We start from the raw sequence: 24,955 nt of genomic DNA on the forward strand, positions 1-24,955 counted from the left end.
TACTGAATGAGAAATTCCTCCTGAATACACTCAACAAATTTCTCTCCATCCAAGCCCCTAATGCTATGGCTGTCCCAGTCAATGTTGGGAAAGTTAAAGTCCCCTACTATTACCACCCTATTTTTCTTGCAGCTGTCTGTAATCTCCTTACATATTTGCTCCTCAATTTCCCGTTGACCATTTGGGGGTCTGTAGTACAATCCTATCAAAGTGATCTCTCCCTTCTTATTTTTCAGTTCTACCCATATAGACTCAGTGGGCGAACCCTCGGATATATCCCCTCTCACTACTGCTGTGATGTTCTCCCTAATCAAGAACGCAACTCCTCCTCCTCTCTTACCTCCTGCTCTATCTTTCCTATAGCATCTGTACCCTGGAACATTGAGCTTCCAGTCCTGCCCCTCCCTTAGCCATGTTTCAGTAATAGCTATAACATCTCAGTCCCATGTACCCATCCATGCCCTGAGTTCATCTGCCTTGCCCATCAGACTTCTTGCATTGAAATAAATGCAGTTTAATCTAGACTTCCCTTGGTTTTTGCCCCGCTTTCTCAGACCATCTGTCCAGTCATGTTCTGTACACTCTCCCTTACTGCCTTTTGTTTCTGTCACCACTTTACTTCCCACTGACTTCCTGCATCGGTTCCCATCCCCCTGCCACATTAGTTTAAACCCTCCCCAACAGCACTAGCAAACACTCCCCCTAGGACATTGGTTCCAGTCCTGCCCAGATGCAGACCGTCCAATTTGTACTGGTCCCACCTCCCCCAGAACCGGTTCCAATGGCCCAGGAATTTGAATCCCTCCCTCTTGCACCATCTCTCAAGCCATGTATTCATCCTAGCTATCCTGTCATTGCTACTCTGACTAGCCCGTGGCACTGGTAGCAATCCTGAGATTACTACCTTTTGAGGTCCTACTCTTTAGTTTAACTCCTAACTCCCTAAATTCAGCTTGTAGGACCTCATCCCGTTTTTTACCTATATCGTTGGTGCCTATATGCACCACAACAACTGGCTGTTCACCCTCCCCCTCCAGAATGTCCTTCAGCCGCTCCAAGACATCCCTGACCCTTGCACCAGGGAGGCAACATACCATCCTGGAGTCTCGGTTGCGTCCGCAGAAACGCCTGTCTATTCCCCTTACAATCGAGTCCCCTATCACTATAGCTCTGCCACTCATTTTCCTGCCCTCCTGTGCAGCAGAGCCAGCCACGGTTCCATGAACCTGGCCACTGCCACCTTCCCCTGGTGAGCCATCTCCCCCAACAGTATCCAAAACGATATATCTGTTTTGGAGGGAGATGACCGCAGGGGACCCCTGCACTGCCTTCCTACTCTCCCTCTGTCTGTTGGTCACCCATTCACTATCTCCCTCAGTAATTTTTATCTGTGGTGTGACCAACTCACTGAACGTGCTATTTGTTGACTTCCTCAGCATCGCGGATGCTCCAAAGTGAGTCCATCCGCAGCTCCAGAGCCGTCAAACGGTCAAACAGTAGCTGCAGCTGGACACACTTCCCGCAGGTGAAGGAATCAGGGACACAGGAAGGATCCCTGAATTCCCACATCCCACAAGAGGAACATGACACGGCTCTGGGATCTCCTGCCATGACTTAACCCTTAAGTTAGCTTAACAACAACTACAATGTCAAGAGAAAAAAAAGGAAAGAAAAACTACTTACCACTCCCTTTAAGGAGTTTACTCCTTTAAATTATTCTTAATTTAGAGAATGTTAACTACACTAGGGACCTTGATTCACTAAAAAAAACGCTACTTGCTATAAGACCTGTAGACCTTACCTTTCTTTTTACTTTAGTTACTGTAGATAAGTTGGAGGCCTATATGCATGCTTAATCATATGGAGTGTGGGGTAATGGTATGGGGTAATCTAAGGAGCTATACATATTCTTGTAATCTTCAGTCACTTTCAGAGCCAGAAAAGAAAGTTAATGGACAGAAACTGTTGTGTGGCCCCTAAGAACTCTGCACTGGCAGTGCAAATTCATAAAATTTACCCTTTAATCTTTCAATATGCTTGGTCCTCTACTCACATCTAGCTTCTAATCATTGTTGAAGTAGAATAACCTGATTACATTCACATTATCTATGCCGTTCAACTTTTTGAAGATTTGGATCTCACTTCTTCTTGAGCTTATGTTCTCTAATATAAGAACAAATTGAATTTTGAATCTTCCCCACCCTCCTCATGAGTGTCCTTCTGATGCCCCAAATTGAACAAAGCATTCTGATGTTACAAATGTATGCCTCAACTGATGGCTCAGCTGGCTCGGTCAGTGAGCAGCTGAACCATGGAGATCAGCAAAGCCCAAGTTAAACGCCTGGTTTGCGTTGAATTCGTTGTCAGTTGGAGCCGTAGGAACACTGTAACTGGCCTCAGTGCCAAAGGCTAAAGAAGTGAAAAATCAACCAAGGTTTCTTGTTCCTCACACCACAATTGGCCTCCGCACCCTCGGGCTAAGAAATTCAACCAAGTTCCCACTCCCAATCACTATGCAGTGACCTCTGTTGGAAGTGTGCGTGTGTGGACGCCCTAATGTCATAGCTCGCATAAGAGTGACCATGTAGGTACGATACTAAAGGGTGCTTCGTACTTGTGGAACATTACTCGAGCAGGGAATCAACTCCTTCAGGAGAGGAGGATGGTAGGGAGGAAGACTCAAATTTAAAACAACTTTCTCATGTAATTTGAAAGGTTCTGTTTTGGACCGTGTACAGCTGGATGATGCATGGTTTGAAACAGACAAAGTATAGGGATACATCCCATTTATTTTGCCCCATCTATTGTGTATACGTGTTACCAATGTGCATTCATCTTATCTTTTTCTATATTAAGTTCCATTACCCAGCTGCTTGCCTACTTAATTTGTCTAGAGATCTTTAAATTCTGTTAACCTCCCTTGCACTGTATATTGTACATTCAGGAACTGCAGTGCTAACTGGCAGATGCATTCAATGGGATCCCGCAGCCTGATTTTAGTTGAAGCACCTTCACCGTTCATCATCTTGCTTAGAATAATTGGGAGTAATTTTAACTTTGGGTGACAGTGTAAAGCAATGAAAATGAAAATCGGCAGAGAGATCTAATGGGCGACTGATCCAATATCACCCGAAGTCAAAATTACCCCCACTGATTCCTGGGCTTTACCGATGGGCCCTGAAACTGGGATAACTTTAAAACCTAATCTTATGTGACATTTACAGGGTACCTTACATGAAAAATACTTGCCCTTTAACATGATATTTCCCTTCAGGCAATAACTTTCATTTGTAGCAATATACAAGACAATATTTCATTATATCTTTTACTACAGTCACTTATCAGTGCATCAACAAGGGTTACAGGCAGTTGAGTGAGCACAGATGGCAAAGGTACTTCCATTAGTGACATCTCTTAGAGGGTAATTATCTCTCTTCTGCGTTTGCAAACTTGTGTTTTCCTTGTTGTGAATGACTGGGATGAAGTGTATTAGAAAATAGTTAATGTTAGTTTAACACTGAGGCCTAGATATTCTCCAGTATGGCGGGCAGGGAACGCCTGGTTATTTTGAGCCAGAGGTGCACCGCCCATCATTTTGGATCAGGCTTCTCTGTAGGCGTCTAGAGCGCACGCCAGAACTACGGAAAAACTGAACAACTTATTCAAATTAGGGTCCTGTGCTTGTTGGAGGACCCTTTTCTGATTTTTGATATGCCCCAGTGCCTCACTCGCCACATGCTTAACTCGCTCAGCAACTCGTGGCACTAACCGGCAGGAAGGACTGCTCGGTCCATATTGGACAGAATGGTCTCCATGCTCAGCGTGAAGCCTTGACACAAGTTAGAGCTGGACTCCAGCACTATTAAAAGGGATCATGCAGTATTTACAGGTAGTTGTTGGTTAACTTCTGGGCGATTTTGTCTTGTTTTCTGACTCTGGAAAGTTATGTTTGACTGCAGAGCAAAAGATTTTGCAGGTGTTGCACTGTTTTTGGCTGCCTTTTTAACTGCAGATGACTGCAGGCATGGGTGATCTGGTAGGGCTGCCTTTTTGGGGCTGGAGGAGGAGGGGGAGCAGAAAGGAAGACCAGTTGTAACAAGAGGGAGGAGTAGGAGGGCACTGTGCAGGTGGCCATACCCACAGCGGGTATTCAGCGAGCACTTCGACCTCAACTTCACCAAGGAGCAATGTATGAGGCGCCTTCACTTCAGTAAGGAGGCTGTCACTGAGCAATGCCGCCTGCTGCAACCACAACTTGAGCCTCGCACCAGGGCTTGGACAGCAGTGCCTTTGGCTGTCGAGGTCACTGTGGCTCTCAACTTTTATGCCACAGGCTGCTTTCAGGCTGCAGCAGGTGACATCAGCGACATCTTCCAATTCACAGTCCACCGCTGTATCAGGGAGGTCACGGAGACTCTACACCAGGAGGAACACTGACATCTTGTTCCCTATTGACAGAGCGAAGCACGACGAAAGAACACTAGGCTCGCCTGCATTGCAGGCTTCCCCAGGGTGCAAGGTGCCATAGAATACACCCTCATTGCCTTACGTGATCCCTATCACTAGCCTGGCATCTTTATCAATGGAAAGTGATTCTATTCCCTCAACGTACAGCTGGTTTGTGACCCCAGGCAGTGCATCATGCAGGTCTGTGCCCGCTATCCTGGCAATGACTCTTTCATCTTGTGCCAGTCCCTTGTGCTGCATTTATTCCAGCCAGACCGTCAAATTTCAGGCTGGCTACTGGGTGGTGGGATATCGCCTCTGGACGTGGCTCATGACTCCTGTCAAGAACCTGGTAATAGCTACAGAGCTGGCCTACAAGGAGAGCCACGCCGTCACAAGAAACGTGATCAGGCAAACAATTGTCAAGCTCAAGCAATGCTTCCGTTGCCTGGACCGTTCCCGAGGAGCTTTGCAGTACACCCCTAAGCGGGTATCCAGATTTGTGCTCATCTGCTGCATGCTGCATAATGTTGTGGTAATGAGGGACCAGCCCTTACCACCACCTGGGCAGCAAGAAGTGCAGCAGGTTGAGGAGGAACAGGTAGAGGCGGAGGAAGAGCAGGAGAAGCATCGATCACCAGTGCCCCTCGCTGCCGGAGCTCCGAGAGAAGCTCATCGAAGAGTGTTTCACTGGAACCAATACATCAACAATCACACAATTCTTACCACCGTCTTTACTACCACGGTCCGATTACCTTCCTTCACTCCAGCCTTATGGGTCTTGCCCTCACCTCACCACAAATATAAACACCATCAATTCTAGAACAAAAAACAAATTCATCAAACAACTCAATTCCACCTCTATTCTGTGAACAGAAATAATTATGAATCAGCCTTGTGCAGGCTCTTAGTGCCTGTCTTGTGTGCTTGTTTCCCTATCCTAGTGTTCCTACGAGGTATTTCCCCAGTGGCTACCGCTTGGGAGGTGGAGACTGCTGAGCTTCCATTGAGGACCCTTCAGATGGCCGTGGTGGGCGACCTCGAGCAGCCCTGGGCTGGAGTAGTCTGGCCCAGTTTGCTGCGTGGCATTAACAAGGACACTGGTGGAGTGGGTAGCGGGGGAGCAGGTGCCTCTCCCATGGAGCCAAGGTCACTCTCCTGGGACTGCACCTCAGCACTCATGCGGATCTGCACGAGAACAGAGTGCAGGACTGCTCTGACGCTTTGGAGGCCCCTGTTAACAGTGACCCACAAAGCCAAAGTGGCAGCCGTCTGAACTTCCATGGCAGCTGAGAGAGCTGTCAGGAGAGGCTCCATGATGGTGGGTGGCACTGTCTTATTGATGAAGCTGACCAAGTTGGAGATAATGGTCTCCAAGCTCTGCTCGAAGCCTTGACAGAAGTTGGAGCTGGACCCCTCTATGCTCTGCGACACTGTGCAAACTCTCTGGCAGGCAGCCCAGTGCATGTCGCATTTCCTGATATATGCCCATCAGCCTTCTTGGTAGGCCTGGCCCTCGAAGTCAGCATCTGAGTCCTCTGCAGCAGAGCTGGTATGTGATCCTGCTCTCTGGCAAGGTGGCACCCGTGGCGTCCTATCCCCTGCCCTAGCTGCCGCACCATGTGAAGACCCCTCCTCTAGACTAGCCTGTAAAGTAGACTGTGGTGCCAGTCTGTGCTGGTGCTTGCGAGGGTGAGATTGAGTGATGCTGCATCATCAGGAAGGCTGGCCTCCTCTTCATCAAGTGGTAGAAGTATGTCTGTATCTTCAGCACCTGAAATGAAAGAGTGTGGGAAGCATTAGATTTTAGTGTGAAGGGAGAGCAGAAAGAGAGAAGGGGCTGGTGAAAGCATCTGCAGTTTGTCATGCAGAACGTTTAGGGTGAGGTAAAAGTGATAAGGGAAAAAGATGATAATGCGTGAAGAGTCCCTGCCCGACATCTCCTCCAACATTGCCAATCGCCACAGCCATGACTCTGCCCCTGCCCGAGATGGGGGAAAGGGTGTGAAGGCGGGCCTGACCTCCTTCGCTGGCAGCCTGCTGACTGAAGTTGCGGGCGACTTTCTGCTGCATGAAAGAAAAGAGTGTGTTAGTGATAGTCTTGTGAGGTGTTTAGAGAATGCTATTTTGATGGACCACTTGGTATGCAGTGTGTAAGATGTGAGGGTTGCAATAGTGGTGACTTTGTAAGTAGGATGAGAAGGAGGTGTAGTGAAGTGTGGTGCAGTGATTGTAGGAGAATGGAGGGAAGCGGGGAGGGGAGTGGTGGAGATGTGAGCAGAGAGTAAGAGAGCAGTATTCGTACCTTGACAACTCTGGTGAGGTCATTGAACTTTTTGTGATATTGCAGCCATGTCCATTGAGCTAAGCTCCTGACATTGACCTCTTCCCACTAATGGTGGAGGTGTTGCCTGGAGGGCTTTTTGCCCCCTGGGAGGGGATGAGGATCTCCCTCCGCTGCCTGCACCAGGGCCTCCAAGGCAGCATCGGAAAACCTTGGTGCCCGCTCAGTACTTGCTGCGTGCATTTCTGTGTTGAGAAATGTTTCCTTCCTTCTGCAGCCAGAGTGCACCTGTTCTTTAAGAGGTGCTGGCTGCCTTTAAGTGGCGTCACAGAGGCCCGATATCCAGCCCCTCAAACAGGCTACCTGCTATTCATTTGTTGCACGCCTGACTCATGGTAGTGAGCAGGCAGTACGAATATTACGTGCTGCCTGGGACAACATCAACAGGCACATGCCTTAGTGCTAATTTACTGCTTTTTAAAAATAATCTGGAGTTTATGTTTCGATGAATAAATCACAGTATAATGCGTGAAGCTAAGTGAAAATAATGGAAGGAAACAATTATGAGTCCCAGAGAACATCTAACCAAAGGTTTAATATTTTAGCACTCTTATTACATAGACAGAAAATTGCTGTCAGCACTTTATTATACAATATTTACTAGTACTTCAGCAGGGGTCATGGTTTCAGTTTAGTGAGCTTACATGGCAGAGAGACTGCCCTCTCTAAGTTGGCTCCTCGAATAACTCTCTGTCTTCTAGGTTTGGGAATTTGTGGTCGCCCTTTGAAAAGCTACTTAGAATGTGCATAAAAATTTCTCACAATGTAATAATAGTAGACTTTGCATTTTCATAGGCTCTGCGAAAGATTCTGGATTTAGGGCATTTCACTTTAGCGCTGAATTTAACCTGGAATATGAAAAGTGGTCACTACAATGTGGCTGTCATTAAGAAGTGCATCCAGCTTCTGGATTCTGGGATTGTCAGGTAATGTTTTCCAACAAATTTTTAGAAGTATGCTATCTCAATTTTCTGCAACATGCACAGTTGAGAACCTCAAAAATGTGGATGTGCATCTTTAAAGTTCAACTTCTGCTGAGTTTGTGCAGTCATTCTTTGGAAATAAGTTAGCCGTTGGAAATTCCAATTCTACTTTTTCCAATTTTATCTTCCTTCCCTCCCCAGCTGAAGGTACTATTTTTCATCTGCATGCTGCCCTTGGCGTCATCATCCAAAAACGCGATGTCAGGTTCCACATGTACCCTGACGACACACAGCTGTATCTCACCACCACCTCCCTCGACCCTTATTTGTTATACTGCCTGTCCGACATCCAGTACTAGATGAACAAAAATTTCCTCCGACTAAATATTGGGAAGACTGAAGCCATTGTCTTTGGTCCCCGCGACAAACTCTGTTCCCTAGCTGTCGACTCCCTGGCCATTGTCTGAGGCTGTATCAGACCGTTCGCAATCTTGGCGTCCTATTTGACCCTGAGATGAGCTTCTGACCACATATCTGCTCTATCACCAAGACCGTCCACTTCCACCTCTGTAACATCTCCCCTGCCTCAGTTCGTCTGCTGCTGAAACCCTCACCTATGCCTTTGTTACCTCTAAACTTAACTATTCCATCGCTCTCCTTGCCGGGCTCCCATCTTGCACTCTCCATAAACTTGAGCTCATCCAAACCTCTGCTGCCCCATGTCCTAACTCGCACCAAGTTCCGTTCACCCATCAGCTCTGTGTTCGCTGGTGTACATTGGCTCCCGGTCCGGTAACGCCTCGATTTAAAAATTCTCATCCTAGTTTTCAAATCCCTCCATGGCCTCGCTCCTCCCTATCACCTCCTGCAGCCCTACAACCCTCCGAGATCTCTGTGCTCCTCCAATTCTTGCCTCTTATGCATCCCCGATTTTAATTGCTCCACCATTGGCGACCGCGCCTTCAGCTGCCTAGACCCTAAGGTCCGGAATTCCCTCACTAAACCGTTCCGCCTCTCTACCTCGTTTAAGACACTCCTTTAAACCTACCTCTTTGACCAAGCTTTTGGTCACCTGTCCTAATATCTTCTTATGTGGCTCAGTGTCAAATTTTGTTTGATAATCGCTCCTGTGTTGGGATGCCTTGGGACGTTTTAACATTAAAGGCATTATATAAATGCAAGTTGTTGTTGTTGTATAAGTTCTCATATTTAGTAATATCAAAATGCTGTGGATGGAATTAGAGAGTTAGTATTCAGTAAATGATGTTGTGCTGGCACTTGTAAACAGAGCTGAGTTCTGGTGGTTTATCTATCACACCATTCAGACTTCGTGATTGAATCACTGCCTTCTAATTCCCTCCACACTATCCATTTCTTATATACCCACATAACTGGACTTGCGTAGAAATTTAAACCCAGTTAAATTGTGGATGTAGTCAAGCTCACTTATGATACAATGCTATATTTCAATCCATGTGTTTAATGTTTATATTGTCCCATAGTCAGAACTTTAGTATCATTTGATTTGGTCAGATGTTTTTAAAAATTAAAAAGAAATTTAGTGGAAGGTGATGTAAGTCCAGCAGTGACTTGGAGTGTTTAACATTAAAGGGTTTAATCCAAACATCATGCAGTTCAAGTTTACAATATCTGTCCTACCCTGGATTTTAGGAATGCAGCTTAGCTATCTGCCATTGCATGCGCACAGCACCTCACAATTTTTTATAACACTTTTTAATTTAGGATTTTACAGTACAAAAAGGGGAAAAAACAAGACCAGGAAACACATCAGCATATACAGCCCAAAAGATAGTAACAACTTCTTAATATAATATGGTATATCAGAAAATAAAACTTGTTCAGAGATTAAGCCAGTCACTATCCGCACAGTGCCATAAACACAGGGTGAAAAAGGTGGCACGAAACACCTGGATCGCTGCTGTCTTTGGATAGTGCTGAATTTACTCTTATCATTGAACTTCTGTGGTTCTGGGACACCACACTGGTGGTTTGAGAAACCCTGTTGCAAGGATTTTGTGGAGACCTTTGAGACTTATACAGCTGCAGCAGTACTTATGTCCTTTGCGTAAGTATAGAATTTGGGCTTAAATACTGACACATCTATAATGCTGCTACGGTCGTATGGTCGATGGATGACTGTAGAAAGTGGACTTTTTCATCTCAGCACAGCCCTAATTAAGTCTACTAATTAAGAGCACTTTTGACTGCACTGACTTCAGGAGACAGAGATGGAACCTGTTTGACAAACAGGGCGACAGCATTCTATCACTGGACAAATGAAGGATTTGCAGAATATAAATTTTTCAAGGATGGCGAGTAGGACTGAACTTCAGTAAGGACTGCTAATCTTTCAGCAGATGTTCTACCTATCTTCACTATTTGGGTGCCCAGTGTAGACCAGATATGATTGCCAAACCAGAGGACAGAATAATTGTAACTGAAGAGCATTTGCAACAGTCACGGAGGAGAGGTGAGCACCCAATATCGTGCTCTATCTTCTTTGAATTATTCCTTTGATTTGCTCAATGCTGAAGATGACGCATTGTTTGCTTGCTCTCCATCTCTGTCTACATCTGCGTGAAATAATTTGGTTGTTACTTGTTTTTTTATATGGGGAGTTAGCTACTCTGTCCCAGAGGGTGATGTAATCTGTAAAGAAACCAAAGTCATCCACCTAGTCATTGATTAAAATGAAAAGCAGATCTGAGACAAGCAGGTTTCCCTGAAGGGACCTCTGCGTTGAGTGTTGTGACAAAAAGGCAGACATTCATTTACACTTACTGCCAAAGATTCAAACACCATTGCAGGCAACAAAATGGAAAGAATCTCCTGATGTTTATAGAGGGGCATGAAATTTGATATTGGCCCTAGTCATTGCTTGTGGAGCGATAAAGGGTAGGACAGACCATTTCATGAATACCTTATTGAACCTAACCCCACATCGTGGCAAATTGGAACTACCAACTTACCATTTGAAATTCTGATATCACCAAAAAAGAAGTTTATCTGGTCATTCAATTATTTCTTTATTGTGGGACCTTGCAGTGCACAAATTGGCTGCTGCACATGCCTACATAACGACAGTGACTGCACTTCAAAAATAATCTATTGGTTGTAAAGTGCATTGGGACATCCTGTGATGAGGCATTATGTAAGTGCAATTTCTTTCTCCTTTCTTTAAAAGAATTTTGGTGTGCATGAAAAGTAGCAATTACCCTGAATTAGGAAAGTAATGTTGAACAAGGATTAATAAGAAAATCTTTCTGTTCCTTCCCTCCTCCAATAATGCATTCCTGCTCAATCTCTCTACAGTGTAAACAAGAGTGACTATAGTAACACTTTGTGTTGCCACAAAACAGAGGACAACACAGGCCTTAACGTCGTTGATATACAAAGCTGGGAGAGCTGTAATTTGATGTGCCATAGGGAAACAAACTGCCTTGTTAAGCTGGGTCAAAGGCCTATTCATCTCAAGATCAGAAAAACTACTTAAAAGTAAAATAAGCATGACCTTAAATTTTGGTACTTGCAAAGCGAAAATTGAAGATGTACCAATCAATCTGAGTTTCTCACACCATCAAAGACTAGAGTTGGATCCTATTCACTGAATTTTTGGGGAACGTAGATATATATTTACCATTCAACTATAAGAGATTGCCTGGCACTCCCAACTAGACCTCCAGCAATCAGGTACCTAATGACGAGACTATGGGTTAAAAAATACTTTTGCTGCTGAGGTTCCAGTTATGAATGGCAGCTACCTACCTGGTGCACACCTGAAAAGAGACATTTGTCCACAATATGAATTTGAGCTAAAATGGGCCAAATTAGGTCATGAAAATGGTTGGTGCTTGCCCCCATTATGTACACATATACGGAGTACTTTTCACTTCAAGTGCTGATATGCTGTTCCTACGATATACGAACAAATTGTAGGACTCATTTTACTCTCAAGCCCTTCCAATTATAGCATCAGTGGATCCGAAAAATAGATATACTACAAGTACCCAGTCTCGGTGCAATGATGCCCAGCAGACCCACATTGTATTGCCAAGTCCACGATGCCGTCTGCCTAGTGATAGTGGAGTGCTTGCATTTGTTGTGTTCTCCTCACTGGATGGTTACATTTTAATGATAGTAGATGGGGCTAATGGGAACATCCGCTGTCCACTAACACTAGAAGAATCACGTTAAGTTGAGAGTGCTTGAGAACTTAAACTGCATCTCTGCAAAATTTTTTAAGAGTTTGAAGCTCAAGTGTTGCTTGGGCTTTTGTACCATTGTATGCTTAGGTTGTGTTGTAATGTGGCTTCAGAACTAACAGCACAGCAAAATTGGGTCATCCATTTCAGTGCACACATGTTGCTCTGTAGTAACTTACAGGGGATCTCTGTACAGTCTACATGCCCACAGTAGCACTTGTCTTAAGAGTGAAATACTGCTTTCCAGTCGACTGGCCATCCTCTGGAAGCTCTTTGCAGAGAATATTTTCAACCAGTTCTATTTGTTTTTGAGCCATTGGCCCCGATATTTAGGGGGAGTCGGGAAGGGTGCCAGTGAGGCCCTAGACAGCATGGAGGCCCTGCCGAACTTAACGGCGGGGGAAAGGTCGGCCATCGCAGCTTGTGGGGGAGGGAAGGTCGGCCATCGCAGCTTGTGGGGGAGGGAAGGTCGGCCATCGCAGCTTGTGGGGGAGGGAAGGTCGGCCATCGCGGCTTGTGGGGGAGGGAAGGTCGGCCATCGCGGCTTGTGGGGGAGGGAAGGTCGGCCATCGCGGCTTGTGGGGGAGGGAAGGTCGGCCATCGCGGCTTGTGGGGGAGGGGGGGGGAAAGGTCGGCCATCGCAGCTTGTGGGGGGGTGAAGGTCGGCCATCGCAGCTTGTGGGGGGGGGAAGGTCGGCCATCGCAGCTTGTGGGGGGGTGAAGGTCGGCCATCGCAGCTTGTGGGGGAGGGAAGGTCCATCGCGGCTTGTGGGGGAGGGGGGGTGGCGAAAGGTCGGCCATCGCAGCTTGTGGGGGGGTGAAGGTCGGCCATCGCAGCTTGTGGGGGGGGGAAGGTCGGCCATCGCAGCTTGTGGGGGAGGGAAGGTCCATCGCGGCTTGTGGGGGAGGGGGGGTGGCGAAAGGTCGGCCATCGCAGCTTGTGGGGGGGTGAAGGTCGGCCATCGCAGCTTGTGGGGGGGGGGGAAGGTCGGCCATCGCAGCTTGTTGGGGGGTGGGGGGGGGAAGGTCGGCCATCGCAGCTTGTGTGGGGGGCGGTGGGGGGAGGTCGGCCATCGCAGCTTGTGGGGGTGGGAAGGTCGGCCATCGCAGCTTGTGAGGGGGGGGGGATGGTCGGCCATCGCAGCTTGTGGGGTGGGGGGGGGCAAGGTCGGCCATCGCAGCTTGTGGGGGTGGGAAGGTCGGCCATCGCAGCTTGTTGGGGGGGGGGGGGTGAAGGTCGGCCATCGCAGCTGGTGGGGGGGGGAAGGTCGGCCATCGCAGCTTGCGGTGGGGGGGGGTGAGGGGAAGGTCGGCCATCGCAGCTTGTGGGGGTGGGGGGAAGGTCGGCCATCGCAGCTTGTGGGGGGGGTGGGGGGGGTTAGGTTGGCCATCGCAGCTTGTTGGGGGGGGGAAGGTCGGCCATCGCAGCTTGTTGGGAGGGGGAAGGTCGGCCATCGCAGCTTGTGGGGGGGTGGGGCGAAGGGGAAGGTCGGCCATCGCAGCTTGTCGGTGGGGGGGGCGGGGGGAAGGTCGGCCATCGCAGCTTGTGGGGGGGGTGGGGGGGGTTAGGTTGGCCATCGCAGCTTGTTGGGGGGGGGGGAAGGTCGGCCATCGCAGCTTGTTGGGAGGGGGAAGGTCGGCCATCGCAGCTTGTTGGGAGGGGGAAGGTCGGCCATCGCAGATTGTGGGGGGGTGGGGCGAAGGGGAAGGTCGGCCATCGCAGCTTGTCGGTGGGGGGGGGCGGGGGGAAGGTCGGCCATCGCAGCTTGTGGGGGGGGTTAGGTTGGCCATCGCAGCTTGTTGGGGGGGGGGAAGGTCGGCCATCGCAGCTTGTTGGGAGGGGGAAGGTCGGCCATCGCAGCTTGTGGGGGGGTGGGGCGAAGGGGAAGGTCGGCCATCGCAGCTTGTGGGGGGGTGGGGTAGGTCGGCCATCGCAGCTTGTGGGGGGTGGTGGGGGGAGGTCGGACATCGCAGCTTGTGGGGGGGGTGGGGGGAGGTCGGCCATGGCAGCTTGTTGGGGGAGTGGGGGGGGAAGGTCGGCCATCGCAGCTTGTGATGGACCTGCTTTCTGCTTCTGAACAAAAGCTTCCATTTTATTAGAATTTGTTTCTAGGCCCTTTGCGATTCCAAATATGCGAACATGATTTTCAACATCATTAACCTTACTCATCCCTTCCTCCGCCATTTTCTCCAGTGATTTTATTACACTTCCACACTTTTGACTTTTGTCTGCACTGCTCTAAAGAATAGAGATAGAATAAAGAATAGAAATTAGCAGAAGAATACAGCACAATCATATTGCAATTTTAACAGAGGCATTCACCCAATTATTTTAAACGCCTTGAGATCCAATAACAATGGTGGACAGAGGAATATCACCTGAATGTGTTAAGCATTCATCCACCAGTGTCACCAACGTCCATTTCTAGGCTTAATATCTCAAATTCTCTGAAAATGTATTTAATCCTTTTTCTAGCTTCCGGAGATAAAAGCTTCTGCAGTTCAGAAAAGGTGACAAAAATGAGGGATAGTATCTTAATCATAAGAGCGCCGAGGATTTAATTTCTGTCTTTTTCTGCCCTCGTCTCCTGTACTGACTCATGCAGTGGTACAGTTCTACATGTATCAGCAGTCCACCGTGGACTAAGTGACCATCCTTCTTGTGTGAAATTAGATAGTGAGTATTGACAGGCAATTTGACTGTGGAGGGCATTGTAGCCGAGCCTGATCCTGTCCTTATCCAATGCCAACAAATATACATTTTCCATTAGCAGTTACTGGACAGCAATCAAAAGAGGGAGTCCTGGACAATTGTTTTTCTTCCTTACTGTACCTGGTTGCACTGAGGCCAGTTGCAGTACTCCAATTGTTATGCCACCTGAGAACAGCTAACGTTGTGCACAGACCGGAATCGAAGCTGAATTACAGATTTCCAACGAAGGTCCTACGATCTCATTTTTTCATTATTTACAAATGCATGAACAGGCTAATGGGAAGTTCAGAGTTGTGGGCCTAGAAATTGGATCGTGCAGCACCTGTTTTTCAGGCGAGAAACGGGCGCTGCAGTCCAATGTGGTATGTGGCGTGCACACACACTTCGGTGCTGGGTATGTGTCACATGCCACATTGATTAGGGCACCTTGTAGTCGTCCAGGGCACTCGCCTGAGCCAGGCGTTAGGCCCATTGCCCGGGCAGATCGGGGGCCTAAAATCTATTTCAGGCCCATTGATTGGCGCCTAACCGCACCATATGCCGTGCACGCTGCGGTCAGTTTTCTCAGGCGCAGAGCAGCTAAACCAACAGCCGTTAAAGGGGACTGGGGGAGACTGCCTGCACTGCCAACCACCGCTCCCTCTCCACCCCTCCCGACCTCTGCCTGCCCCGCTGGCCGATCTTCATCCTCTTTGCGACCAACGCAATGCCTCCTGGCATCCCCAGAAAGCTGGTCGCATTCCTGATGATGCAAGATGACCAATTTCACACGATCCTCTTGCTCACCAGTTTAGGTGCGGCGGTTCACGTTTGGCATTGGGTTCGAACCAGTTTCTAGGCCATGGTATTCACCAATATTACTATTGCTTTGGAGGCTGCTTGTGAACCCTACTGTATGGGGCAGATCATTTATTTTTATTTGTTCATGGGATGTGGGCATCACTGGCGAGGCCAGCATTTATTGCCCATCCCTAATTGCCCTCGAGAAGGTGGTGGTGAGCCTCCTTCTTGAACCGCTGCAGTCCGTGTGGTGAAGGTTCTCCCACAGTGCTGTTAGGAAGGGAGTTCCAGGATTTTGACCCAGCGACGACGAAGGAATGGCGATATATTTCCAAGTTGGGATGGTGTGTGACTTGGAGGTGAACGTGCAGGTGGCATTGTTCCCATGTACCTGCTGCTCGTGTCCTTCTAGGTGGTAGAGGTCGTGGGTTTGGGAGGTGCTGTCGGAGAAGCCTTGGCGAGTTGCTGCAGTGCATCCTGTGGATGGTACACACTGCAGCCACAGTGAATGTTTATGGTGGTGGATGGGGTGCCAGTCAAGCGGGCTGCTTTGCCCTGGATGGTGTCGAGCTTCTTGAGTGTTGTTGGAGCTGCACTCATCCAGGCAAGTGGAGAGTATCCCATCACACTCCTGACTTGTGCCTTGTAGATGGTGGAAAGGCTTTGGGGAGTCAGGAGGTGAGTTACTAGCCGCAGAATACCCAGCCTCTGACCTGCTCTTGTAGCCACAGTATTTATATGGCTGGTTCAGTTAAGTTTCTGGTCAATGGTGACCCCCAGAATGTTGATGGTGGGGGATTCGGCGATGGTAATGCCGTTGAATGTCAAGGGGAGGTGGTTAGACTCTCTCTTGTTGGAGATGGTCATTGGCTGGCACTTGTCTGGCACGAATGTTACTTGCCACTTATGAGCCCAAGCCTGGATGTTGTCCAGGTCTTGCTGCATGTGGGCATGGACTGCTTCGTTTTCTGAGGGGTTGCTAATGGAACTGAACACTGTGCAATCATCAGCGAACATCCCCATTTCTGACCTTATGATGGAGGGAAGGTCATTGATGAAGCAGCTGAAGATGGTTGGGCCTCGGACACTGCCCTGAGGAACTCCTGCAGCAATGTCCTGGGGCTGAGATGATTGGCCTCCAACAACCACTACCATCTTCCTTTGTGCTAGGTATAACTCCAGCCACCGGAGAGTTTCCCCCCTGATTCCCATTGACTTCAATTTTACTAGGGCTCCTTGGTGCCACACTCGGTCAAATGCTGCCTTGATGTCAAGGGCAGTCACTCTCACCTCACCTCTGGAATTCAGCTCTTTCGTCCATATTTGGACCAAGGTTGTAATGAGGTCTGGAGCCGAGTGCTGCTGGTGGAACCCAAACTGAGCATCGGTGTGCAGGTTATTGGTGAGTAAGTGCCGCTTGATAGCACTGTCGACGACACCTTCCATCACTTTGCTGATAATTGAGAGTAGACTGATGGGGCGGTAATTGGCCAGATTGGATTTGTCCTGCTTTTTGTGGACAGGACATACCTGGGCAATTTTCCACATTGTTGGGTAGATGCCAGTGTTGTAGCTGTACTGGAACAGCTTGGCTAGAGGCGCAGCTAGTTCTTCAGCACTACAGCCGGGATGTTGTCGGGGCCCATAGTCTTTACTGTATCCAGTGCACTCAGCCGTTTCTTGATGTCACGTGGAGTGAATCGAATTGGATGAAGACTGGCTTCTGTGATGGTGGGGATATTAGGAGGAGGCCGAGATGGATCATCCACTCGGCACTTCTGGCTGAAGATGGTTGCAAACGCTTCAGCCTTGTCTTTTGCACTCGCATGTTGGACTCTGCCATCATTGAGAATGGGGATGTTTACAGAGCCTCCTCCTTCCGTTAGTTGTTTAATTGTTCACCACCATTCACGATTAGCATGTTGCTTCCACTGTTTAGCATGCATGTAGTCCTGAGTTGTAGCTTCACCAGGTTGGCATCTAATTTTCAGGTATGCCTGCTGCTGCTCCTGGCATGCTCTTCGACACTCATTGAACCAGGGTTGATCCCCTGGCTTGTTGGTAATGGTAGTGTGAGGAATATGCTGGGCCATGAGGTTACAGATCGTGCTGGAATACAATTCTGCTGCTGATGATGGCCTACTGCGCCTCATGGATGCCCAGTTTTGAGCTGCTAGATCTGTTCTGAATCTATCCCATTTAGCATGGTGATGGTGCCACATAACACGTTGGATGGTGTCCTCAGTGTGAGGATGGGACTTCGTCTCCACGAGGACTGTGCGGTGGTCACTCCTACCAATACTGTCATGGACGGATGCATCTGCGATAGGTAGATTGGTGAGGATGAGGTCAAGTTGGTTTTTCCCTCGTGTTGGTTCGCTCACCACCTGCCGCAGGCCCAGACTGGCAGCTATGTCCTTCAGGACTCGGCCACCTCGGTTAGTAGTGGTGCTACCGAGCCAGGCTTGGTGATGGACATTGAAGTCCCCCACCCAGAGTACATTCTGTGCCTTTGCTACCCTCAGTGCTTCCTCGAAGTGGTGTTCAATATGGAGGAGGACTGATTTGTCAGCTGAGGGAGGGCAGTAGATGGTAATCAGCAGGAGGTTTCCTTGCCCATGTTTGACCTGATGCCATGAGATTTCATGGGGTCCGGAGTCAATGTTGAGGACTCCCAGGGCCGCTCCTTTCTGACTGTATATCACTGTACCGCCACCTCCGGTGGGTCTATCCTGCCGGTGGGACAGGACATACCCAGGGATGGTGATGGAAGAGTCTGGGATGTTGGCTGAAAGGTATGATTCTGTGAGTATGGCTATGTCAGGCTGTTGCTTGACTGTGGGACAGCTCTCCCAATTTTGGCACAAGTCCCCAGATGTTAGTGAGGAGGACTTTGCAGGGTCGACTGGGCTTGGTTTGCGTTTGTCGCGTCTGGTGCCTAGTGGTCCGATGCTGGGTGGTCCATCCGATTTTATTCTTATTGTGACATTTTTTAGCGAGATTGTACAACTGAGTGGCTTGCTAGGCCATTTCAGAGGGCGATTAAGAATCAACCACATTGCTGTGGGTCCGGGAGTCACATATAGGCCAGACCGGGTAAGGACGCAGGTTTCCTTCCTAAAGGATGTCCGCCTTACTAAAAGACTGTGTAGGGAACAGACAATGGCAGCTCAGTCGGTTTATTTTTAATGAGGGCTAAATACTACTGGGTAAATAAATCAGGAAAACACAAATGTTTCTAAATTACTTAATACTTGAAAATGTGGATTATGTGATCATAAACACCAAGATTGTTATGTTTTCTCTCCTTTCCTTATTCATTTCATGACCATTACCAAAGGGTTTACGGCAGAGGGCAAAAGAGTCACAGGACCACCCAGGCCCTGCTGCAGCTTATGGTTCAGCGCCCTGCACGAAATCCAATCAGTACAAATGGATTGTGCACTTTTATTAAAGGGAATTCATAATTTATGGATATGGTTTTATAAGTTTGGGACTGTGATCAATAAAAGTGCATTCAATAATATATTAAGAGGTAACTTTGTCACAGCCCAGATATCTAAGGGCTGGATTGATTTGTGTGGAGCCAGTCTGAGTTCAATACTAAGCAATGGCGTCACATAAAACATCAGTAATTGCTTTTTGCAGCTTAATGTCAACCAAGTTGAAATGTTAATTTTAGAACTCTGAGCCCTGGTTGGTTTTTGTAACCCAGCCCCCACCTCTGCAATGAACCAAATTATGACCATGCCTTAATTCAGTACTACTACTAATGCATGTAGATGCTATACAAGCTTTATCATGATGCTGGGGAACAGCAGTTTGAAAATGGGTGGCAAAATCTGAACGATAGAACTAGGTAATGTTAGAATTATGTGGAGATGCCGGTGATGGACTGGGGTTGACAATTGTAAACAATTTTACAACACCAAGTTATAGTCCAGCAATTTTATTTTAAATTCATAAGCTTTCGGAGGCTACCTCCTTCCTCAGGTGAACGATGTGGAAATGAAATCCTCAAAATGAAATCGCATTTATAATTCACAGAACAATGCTTGGTGATTACAGACAGTTTTTTCAACTGCCCGTTGCCAAGGCAATCAGTGTGCAGACAGACAGGTGTTACCTGCCAGGTCTCAGAATATACAAATCACCAAAAAAAACAACAAACAAAAAAAACAGAGATAGAGAGGTAGAAACATAGAAAAGACAGCAACTGACCCGTTATATTAAAAACAGATAACATTTGTTCGCTGGTGGGGTAACGTGTAGCGTGACATGAACCCAAGATCCCGGTTGAGGCCGTCCTCATGGGTGCGGAACTTGGCTATCAATTTCTGCTCGACGATTTTGCGTTGTCGTGTGTCTCGAAGGCCGCCTTGGAGTACGCTTACCCGAAGGTCGGTGGATGAATGTCCATGACTGCTGAAGTGTTCCCCGACTGGGAGGGAACCCTCCTGTTTGGCGATTGTTGCGCGGTGTCCGTTCATCCGTTGTCGCAGCGTCTGCATGGTCTCGCCAATGTACCATGCTCTGGGGCATCCTTTCCTGCAACGTATGAGGTAGACAACGTTGGCCGAGTCACAGGAGTATGAACCATGCACCTGGTGGGTGGTGTCCTCTCGTGTGATGGTGGTATCTGTGTCGATGATCTGGCATGTCTTGCAGAGGTTACCGTGGCAGGGTTGTGTGGTGTCGTGGACGCTGCTCTCTTGAAAGCTAGGTAATTTGCTGCGAACGATGGTCTGTTTGAGGTTGGGTGGCTGTTTAAAGGCGAGTAGTGGAGGTGTGGGGATGGCCATAGCGAGGTGTTCGTTGTCATTGATGACATGTTGAAGGCTGCGGAGAACATGGTGTAGTTTCTCCGCTCCGGGGAAGTACTGGACGACAAAGGGTACTCTGTTGGTTGCGTCCCGTGTTAGTCTCCTGAGGAGGTCTATGCGATTTTTTGCTGTGGCCCGTCGGAACTGTCGATCGATGAGTCGAGCGACAGTTCCGACGGGCCACAGCAAAAAATCATCGATCGACAGTTCCGACGGGCCACAGCAAAAAATCGCATAGACCTCCTCAGGAGACGAACACGGGACGCAACCAACAGAGTACCCTTTGTCGTCCAGTATTTCCCCGGAGCGGAGAAACTACGCCATGTTCTCCGCAGCCTTCAACATGTCATCAATGACGACGAACACCTCGCTATGGCCATCTCCACACCTCCACTACTCGCCTTTAAACAGCCACCCAACCTCAAACAGACCATCGTTCGCAGCAAATTACCTAGCTTTCAAGAGAGCAGCGTCCACGACACCACACAACCCTGCCACAGTAACCTCTGCAAGACATGCCAGATCATCGACACAGATACCACCATCACACGAGAGGACACCACCCACCAGGTGCATGGTTCATACTCCTGTGACTCGGCCAACGTTGTCTACCTCATACGTTGCAGGAAAGGATGCCCCAGAGCATGGTACATTGGCGAGACCATGCAGACGCTGCGACAACGGATGAACGGACACCGCGCAACAATCGCCAAACAGGAGGGTTCCCTCCCAGTCGGGGAACACTTCAGCAGTCATGGACATTCATCCACCGACCTTCGGGTAAGCGTACTCCAAGGCGGCCTTCGAGACACACGACAACGCAAAATCGTCGAGCAGAAATTGATAGCCAAGTTCCGCACCCATGAGGACGGCCTCAACCGGGATCTTGGGTTCATGTCACGCTACACGTTACCCCACCAGCGAACAAATGTTATCTGTTTTTAATATAACGGGTCAGTTGCTGTCTTTTCTATGTTTCTACCTCTCTATCTCTGTTTTTTTTTGTTTGTTGTTTTTTTTGGTGATTTGTATATTCTGAGACCTTGCAGGTAACACCTGTCTGTCTGCACACTGATTGCCTTGGCAACGGGCAGTTGAAAAAACTGTCTGTAATCACCAAGCATTGTTCTGTGAATTATAAATGCGATTTCATTTCGAGGATTTCATTTCCACATCGTTCACCTGAGGAAGGAGGTAGCCTCCGATAGCTTGTGAATTTAAAATAAAATTGCTGGACTATAACTTGATGTTAGAATTAGTGATGGCTCTGTGGTTAAGTGCACCTTGGCAGTGGAATGTACAGGCCTGGACGGTCCCAGATTTCATCCCCAGTTTGTGGTGAGCTAATCAATCTCAAATTATGTGATGGCGGTGCATAATTGACTTCAGCCTCTCTGGGCTGTGGAGGACAACTTTGGGCTGGGTTCCTGCTCTTGTTAGATCTTAGTGGCCCCAGCTGGAGTTACACATATGTGAACATCAGGTGAAGACAGCACAGGGCTCAATTTGATGACCGTCATTGTCCAGTCTCGCACACAAAGAACAGCTGGTTGACACGCATGGCACTATACTTTCACATGAGTTGCTGTCTTTTCAGGATAGGCGTGGAAGGAAAATTGGAAGAGGAAATCAAAATGGTTGGCTTAACATTAGTTTGCAATTCATTTTTTTATGAATTCGACTTTTGAACCAAAAGTTTTTTGTTGGACGGATATGTTCCCACATCTTACAGACATACCAGGGTCGCTGTTTTTCCCAGGCTCCATTACCCTTCTTGGTAAAAATGCATTATTCCAAGTAATTTTGGATTTTAATCTTTGAACTGAATTTGCTGGTTCTTTACTTTATAAAATAGATTTGGGGAAGGAGGCAGTCTGTCCTTGATGGCATGCATTACATTTGTATAATTAACATGTGGACGTTGGCCTTTTCAGTGGTAGCACCCTTGCCTTTGAGTCAGAAGGTTGTGGCTAATATCGGCTGATACTTTAGTGCAGTACTGAGGGAGTGCTGCACTGCAGGAGGTGGCCTGCTCCATTTTCACACATCATTTCTGAACAACCGAGGGAAATACTCATTCATAGAAACATAGAAAAATTTACGGCACAGAAGGAGGCCATTCGGCCCATCATGTCTGTGCCGGTCGAAAAAGCCAGCCTAATCCCACTTTCCAGCACTTGGTCCGTAGCCTTGTAGGTTACGGCACTTCAAGTGCACATCCAAGCACTTCTGAAATGTGATGAGGGTCTCTGCCTCTACCACCCTTTCAGATAGTGAGTTCTAGACCCCCACCACCCTCTGGGAGAAACATTTTTTCTTCAGATCCCCTCTAATCCTACCAATTACTTTAAATCTATGCCCCCTGGTTATTGACCTCTCTGCTAAGGGAAATAGGTCCTTCCTGTCCACTCTATCTAGGCCCATCATAATTTTATACACCTCAATTAAATCTCCCCTCAGCCTCCTCTGTTCTAAAGAAAACAACCTCAGCCTATCCAATCTCTCCTCATAGTTAAAATTCTCCAGCCCTCGTAAATCTCTTCTGTACCCTCTCTAGTGCAATCACATCTTTCCTGTAATGTGATGACCAGAACTGTCGCAGTCTTCAAGCTGTGCAATAACTAGTGTTTTATACAGTTCTAGTATAACCTCTCTGCTCTTATAGTCTATGCCTCGGCTAATAAAGGAAAGTATGCCTTCTTAACCGCCTGTCTACCTGTCCTGCCACCTTCAGGGATCTGTGGACATGCACTCCAAGGTCCCTCTGTTCCTCTACACCTGGCAGTATCCTCCCATTTATTGTGTATTCCCTTGCCTTGTTTGACCTCCCCAAATGCATTACTTCACACTTCTCCGGATTGAATTCCATTTGCCACTTTTCTGCCCACCTGACCAGTCCATTGATATCTTCCTGCAGTCTACAGCTTTCCCCCTCACTATCAACCACACAGCCAATTTTTGTATCATCTGCAAAGTTTGTAATCATGCCCCCTATAAATGTAAAGTCTAAATTATTAATATATACCACAAAAAGCAAGGAATCCTGTACTGAGCCCTGCGGAATCCCACTGGAAACAGCCTTCCAATCACAAAAACACCCGTCACTGAGCCAATTTTGGATCCAACTAGCCACTTTCCCTTGGATCCCATGAGCTTTTACTTTTTTGACCAGTCTGCCATATGGGACCTTGTCAAAAGCCTTGCTAAAATCCATGTACACCACATCAAATGCACGACTCTCATCGACCCTCCTTGTTATCTCCTCAAAAAATTCAGTCAAGCTAGTCAGACATAACCTTCCCTTAACAAATCCATGTTGACTGTCCTTGATTAATCCGTGCCTTTCTAAACCATTTATGGGTAGCTAAATGCAAATGAGGTGGTAATGATGCGGTAATTCATGCATCCCATTTTCCGTTATTTCCGCATCAGTCATTTTCTCACCAGTATAAAACAGACATCCTGAATTGCTAGGCGTTAGAAAAAAGGCAGAAGTGAATTTAAAGATCTGCATTGCCAAAAACCACTAAGTTACAGCTCATTTTGCAACCTGACCTACTGTCTGCTTCCACTATAAGCACTGCAGTGGCTGCTAAGCTCAAAACTGGCTTGTACCTTTATGCTACAGTCATTCCATGCTGCAACTGGAGATACCACTAACAATAGCCGAATAGCTTGCACAGATGCATTAAGCAAGTCACAGGTGCATTATTTGCTACAGCAAGCAATTTCACTTCCTTGCCCAAGGGCAGTTAGCAGCCGTATGACAGGTTATTACAATTTTATAATTTTATAGTGAGAGGATTCCTGAAGGTTCAAGCAGTCATAGATTGCACCCTTGTGGCCATACTTTGCTCCTTTTCACAATACCACCAGTTACGTCAACAGGAAATGAGTCCACTCAATGTGCAGCTCATTTGACCAGCAGCGCTGCATCATACAAGTGAATTCTCTCTTTCCTGGCAGCTGCTATAATGCATTCCAGCACTTTTCCACTCAGAAAGGAATCCTCAGGATGGCTTCTCAGAGATGAGGCTACCCTCTGTATTCATAGATGATGACACCTAAGCAGCATCCCAGGACATGAGTTGAGAAACGGTGCAATGTAGAACACATGGCATGTTGAAGGCATGAATCAGGTTCCTGGATTCAATCTGGGGATGCCCTGCAATTTAGGAGGATTTTTGAGGAACATCGCATCTACTCTTCTCCTTTAGACTCTTCAGACTAATCTCCACGGATGTGCGGCAACTGACAAGTGTGGCTCTCGAGGCTACAGCCCACATTTGCGGCAACATCTCAGCATCTTTGTCTTCGTTGCAGCAGATCGGCAAGAAGTGGCTGAGGACCTCCATCTGTATGGAAGCTCTGGTGGCGATAGGGGAGAAAGCAGAGCAGCCCGCAATAGCGGCTTTGAGACCGTGGTGAATGCAACGCATGCTGCTGTCTCTCAGGGCTTACAGGATCTGCCATTAGACCACACATCTTGCTAATTAGTGGGGCCACAGATCCATGGTCCAGGGAATGGTGACGGCTGCTATCCACCTGTCAGACAGCAGCACATTCTTTTTATATTTCAAAATATACTTTATTTCATTGAACTGTATGTACCTTTAAATTCCATGTAAATATCACAATTCCAGTACAATTCAAACCAAAACACTATCGATCGTAGACAAAGCAATCTCATTATTACACTTCAA

General features: G+C 47.7%; 1 protein-coding gene across 3 annotated transcripts in view; it reads left to right on the forward strand.

Moving 5' to 3' along the window:
* The window catches only part of LOC137309691 (uncharacterized), a 414,121-nt gene that overhangs the window by 15,872 nt on the left and 373,294 nt on the right, over nt 1-24,955 (forward strand). For all 3 annotated transcript variants that reach the window (XM_067977758.1, XM_067977759.1, XM_067977760.1), the window contains exon 4: nt 7,586-7,716. In XM_067977758.1, coding sequence (XP_067833859.1) covers nt 7,586-7,716 — 131 coding nt within the window. The remainder of the gene's footprint in view (nt 1-7,585; nt 7,717-24,955) is intronic.

Source organism: Heptranchias perlo, unplaced genomic scaffold (genome assembly GCF_035084215.1).
Source record: "Heptranchias perlo isolate sHepPer1 unplaced genomic scaffold, sHepPer1.hap1 HAP1_SCAFFOLD_177, whole genome shotgun sequence".
Lineage (NCBI taxonomy): Eukaryota > Metazoa > Chordata > Chondrichthyes > Hexanchiformes > Hexanchidae > Heptranchias > Heptranchias perlo.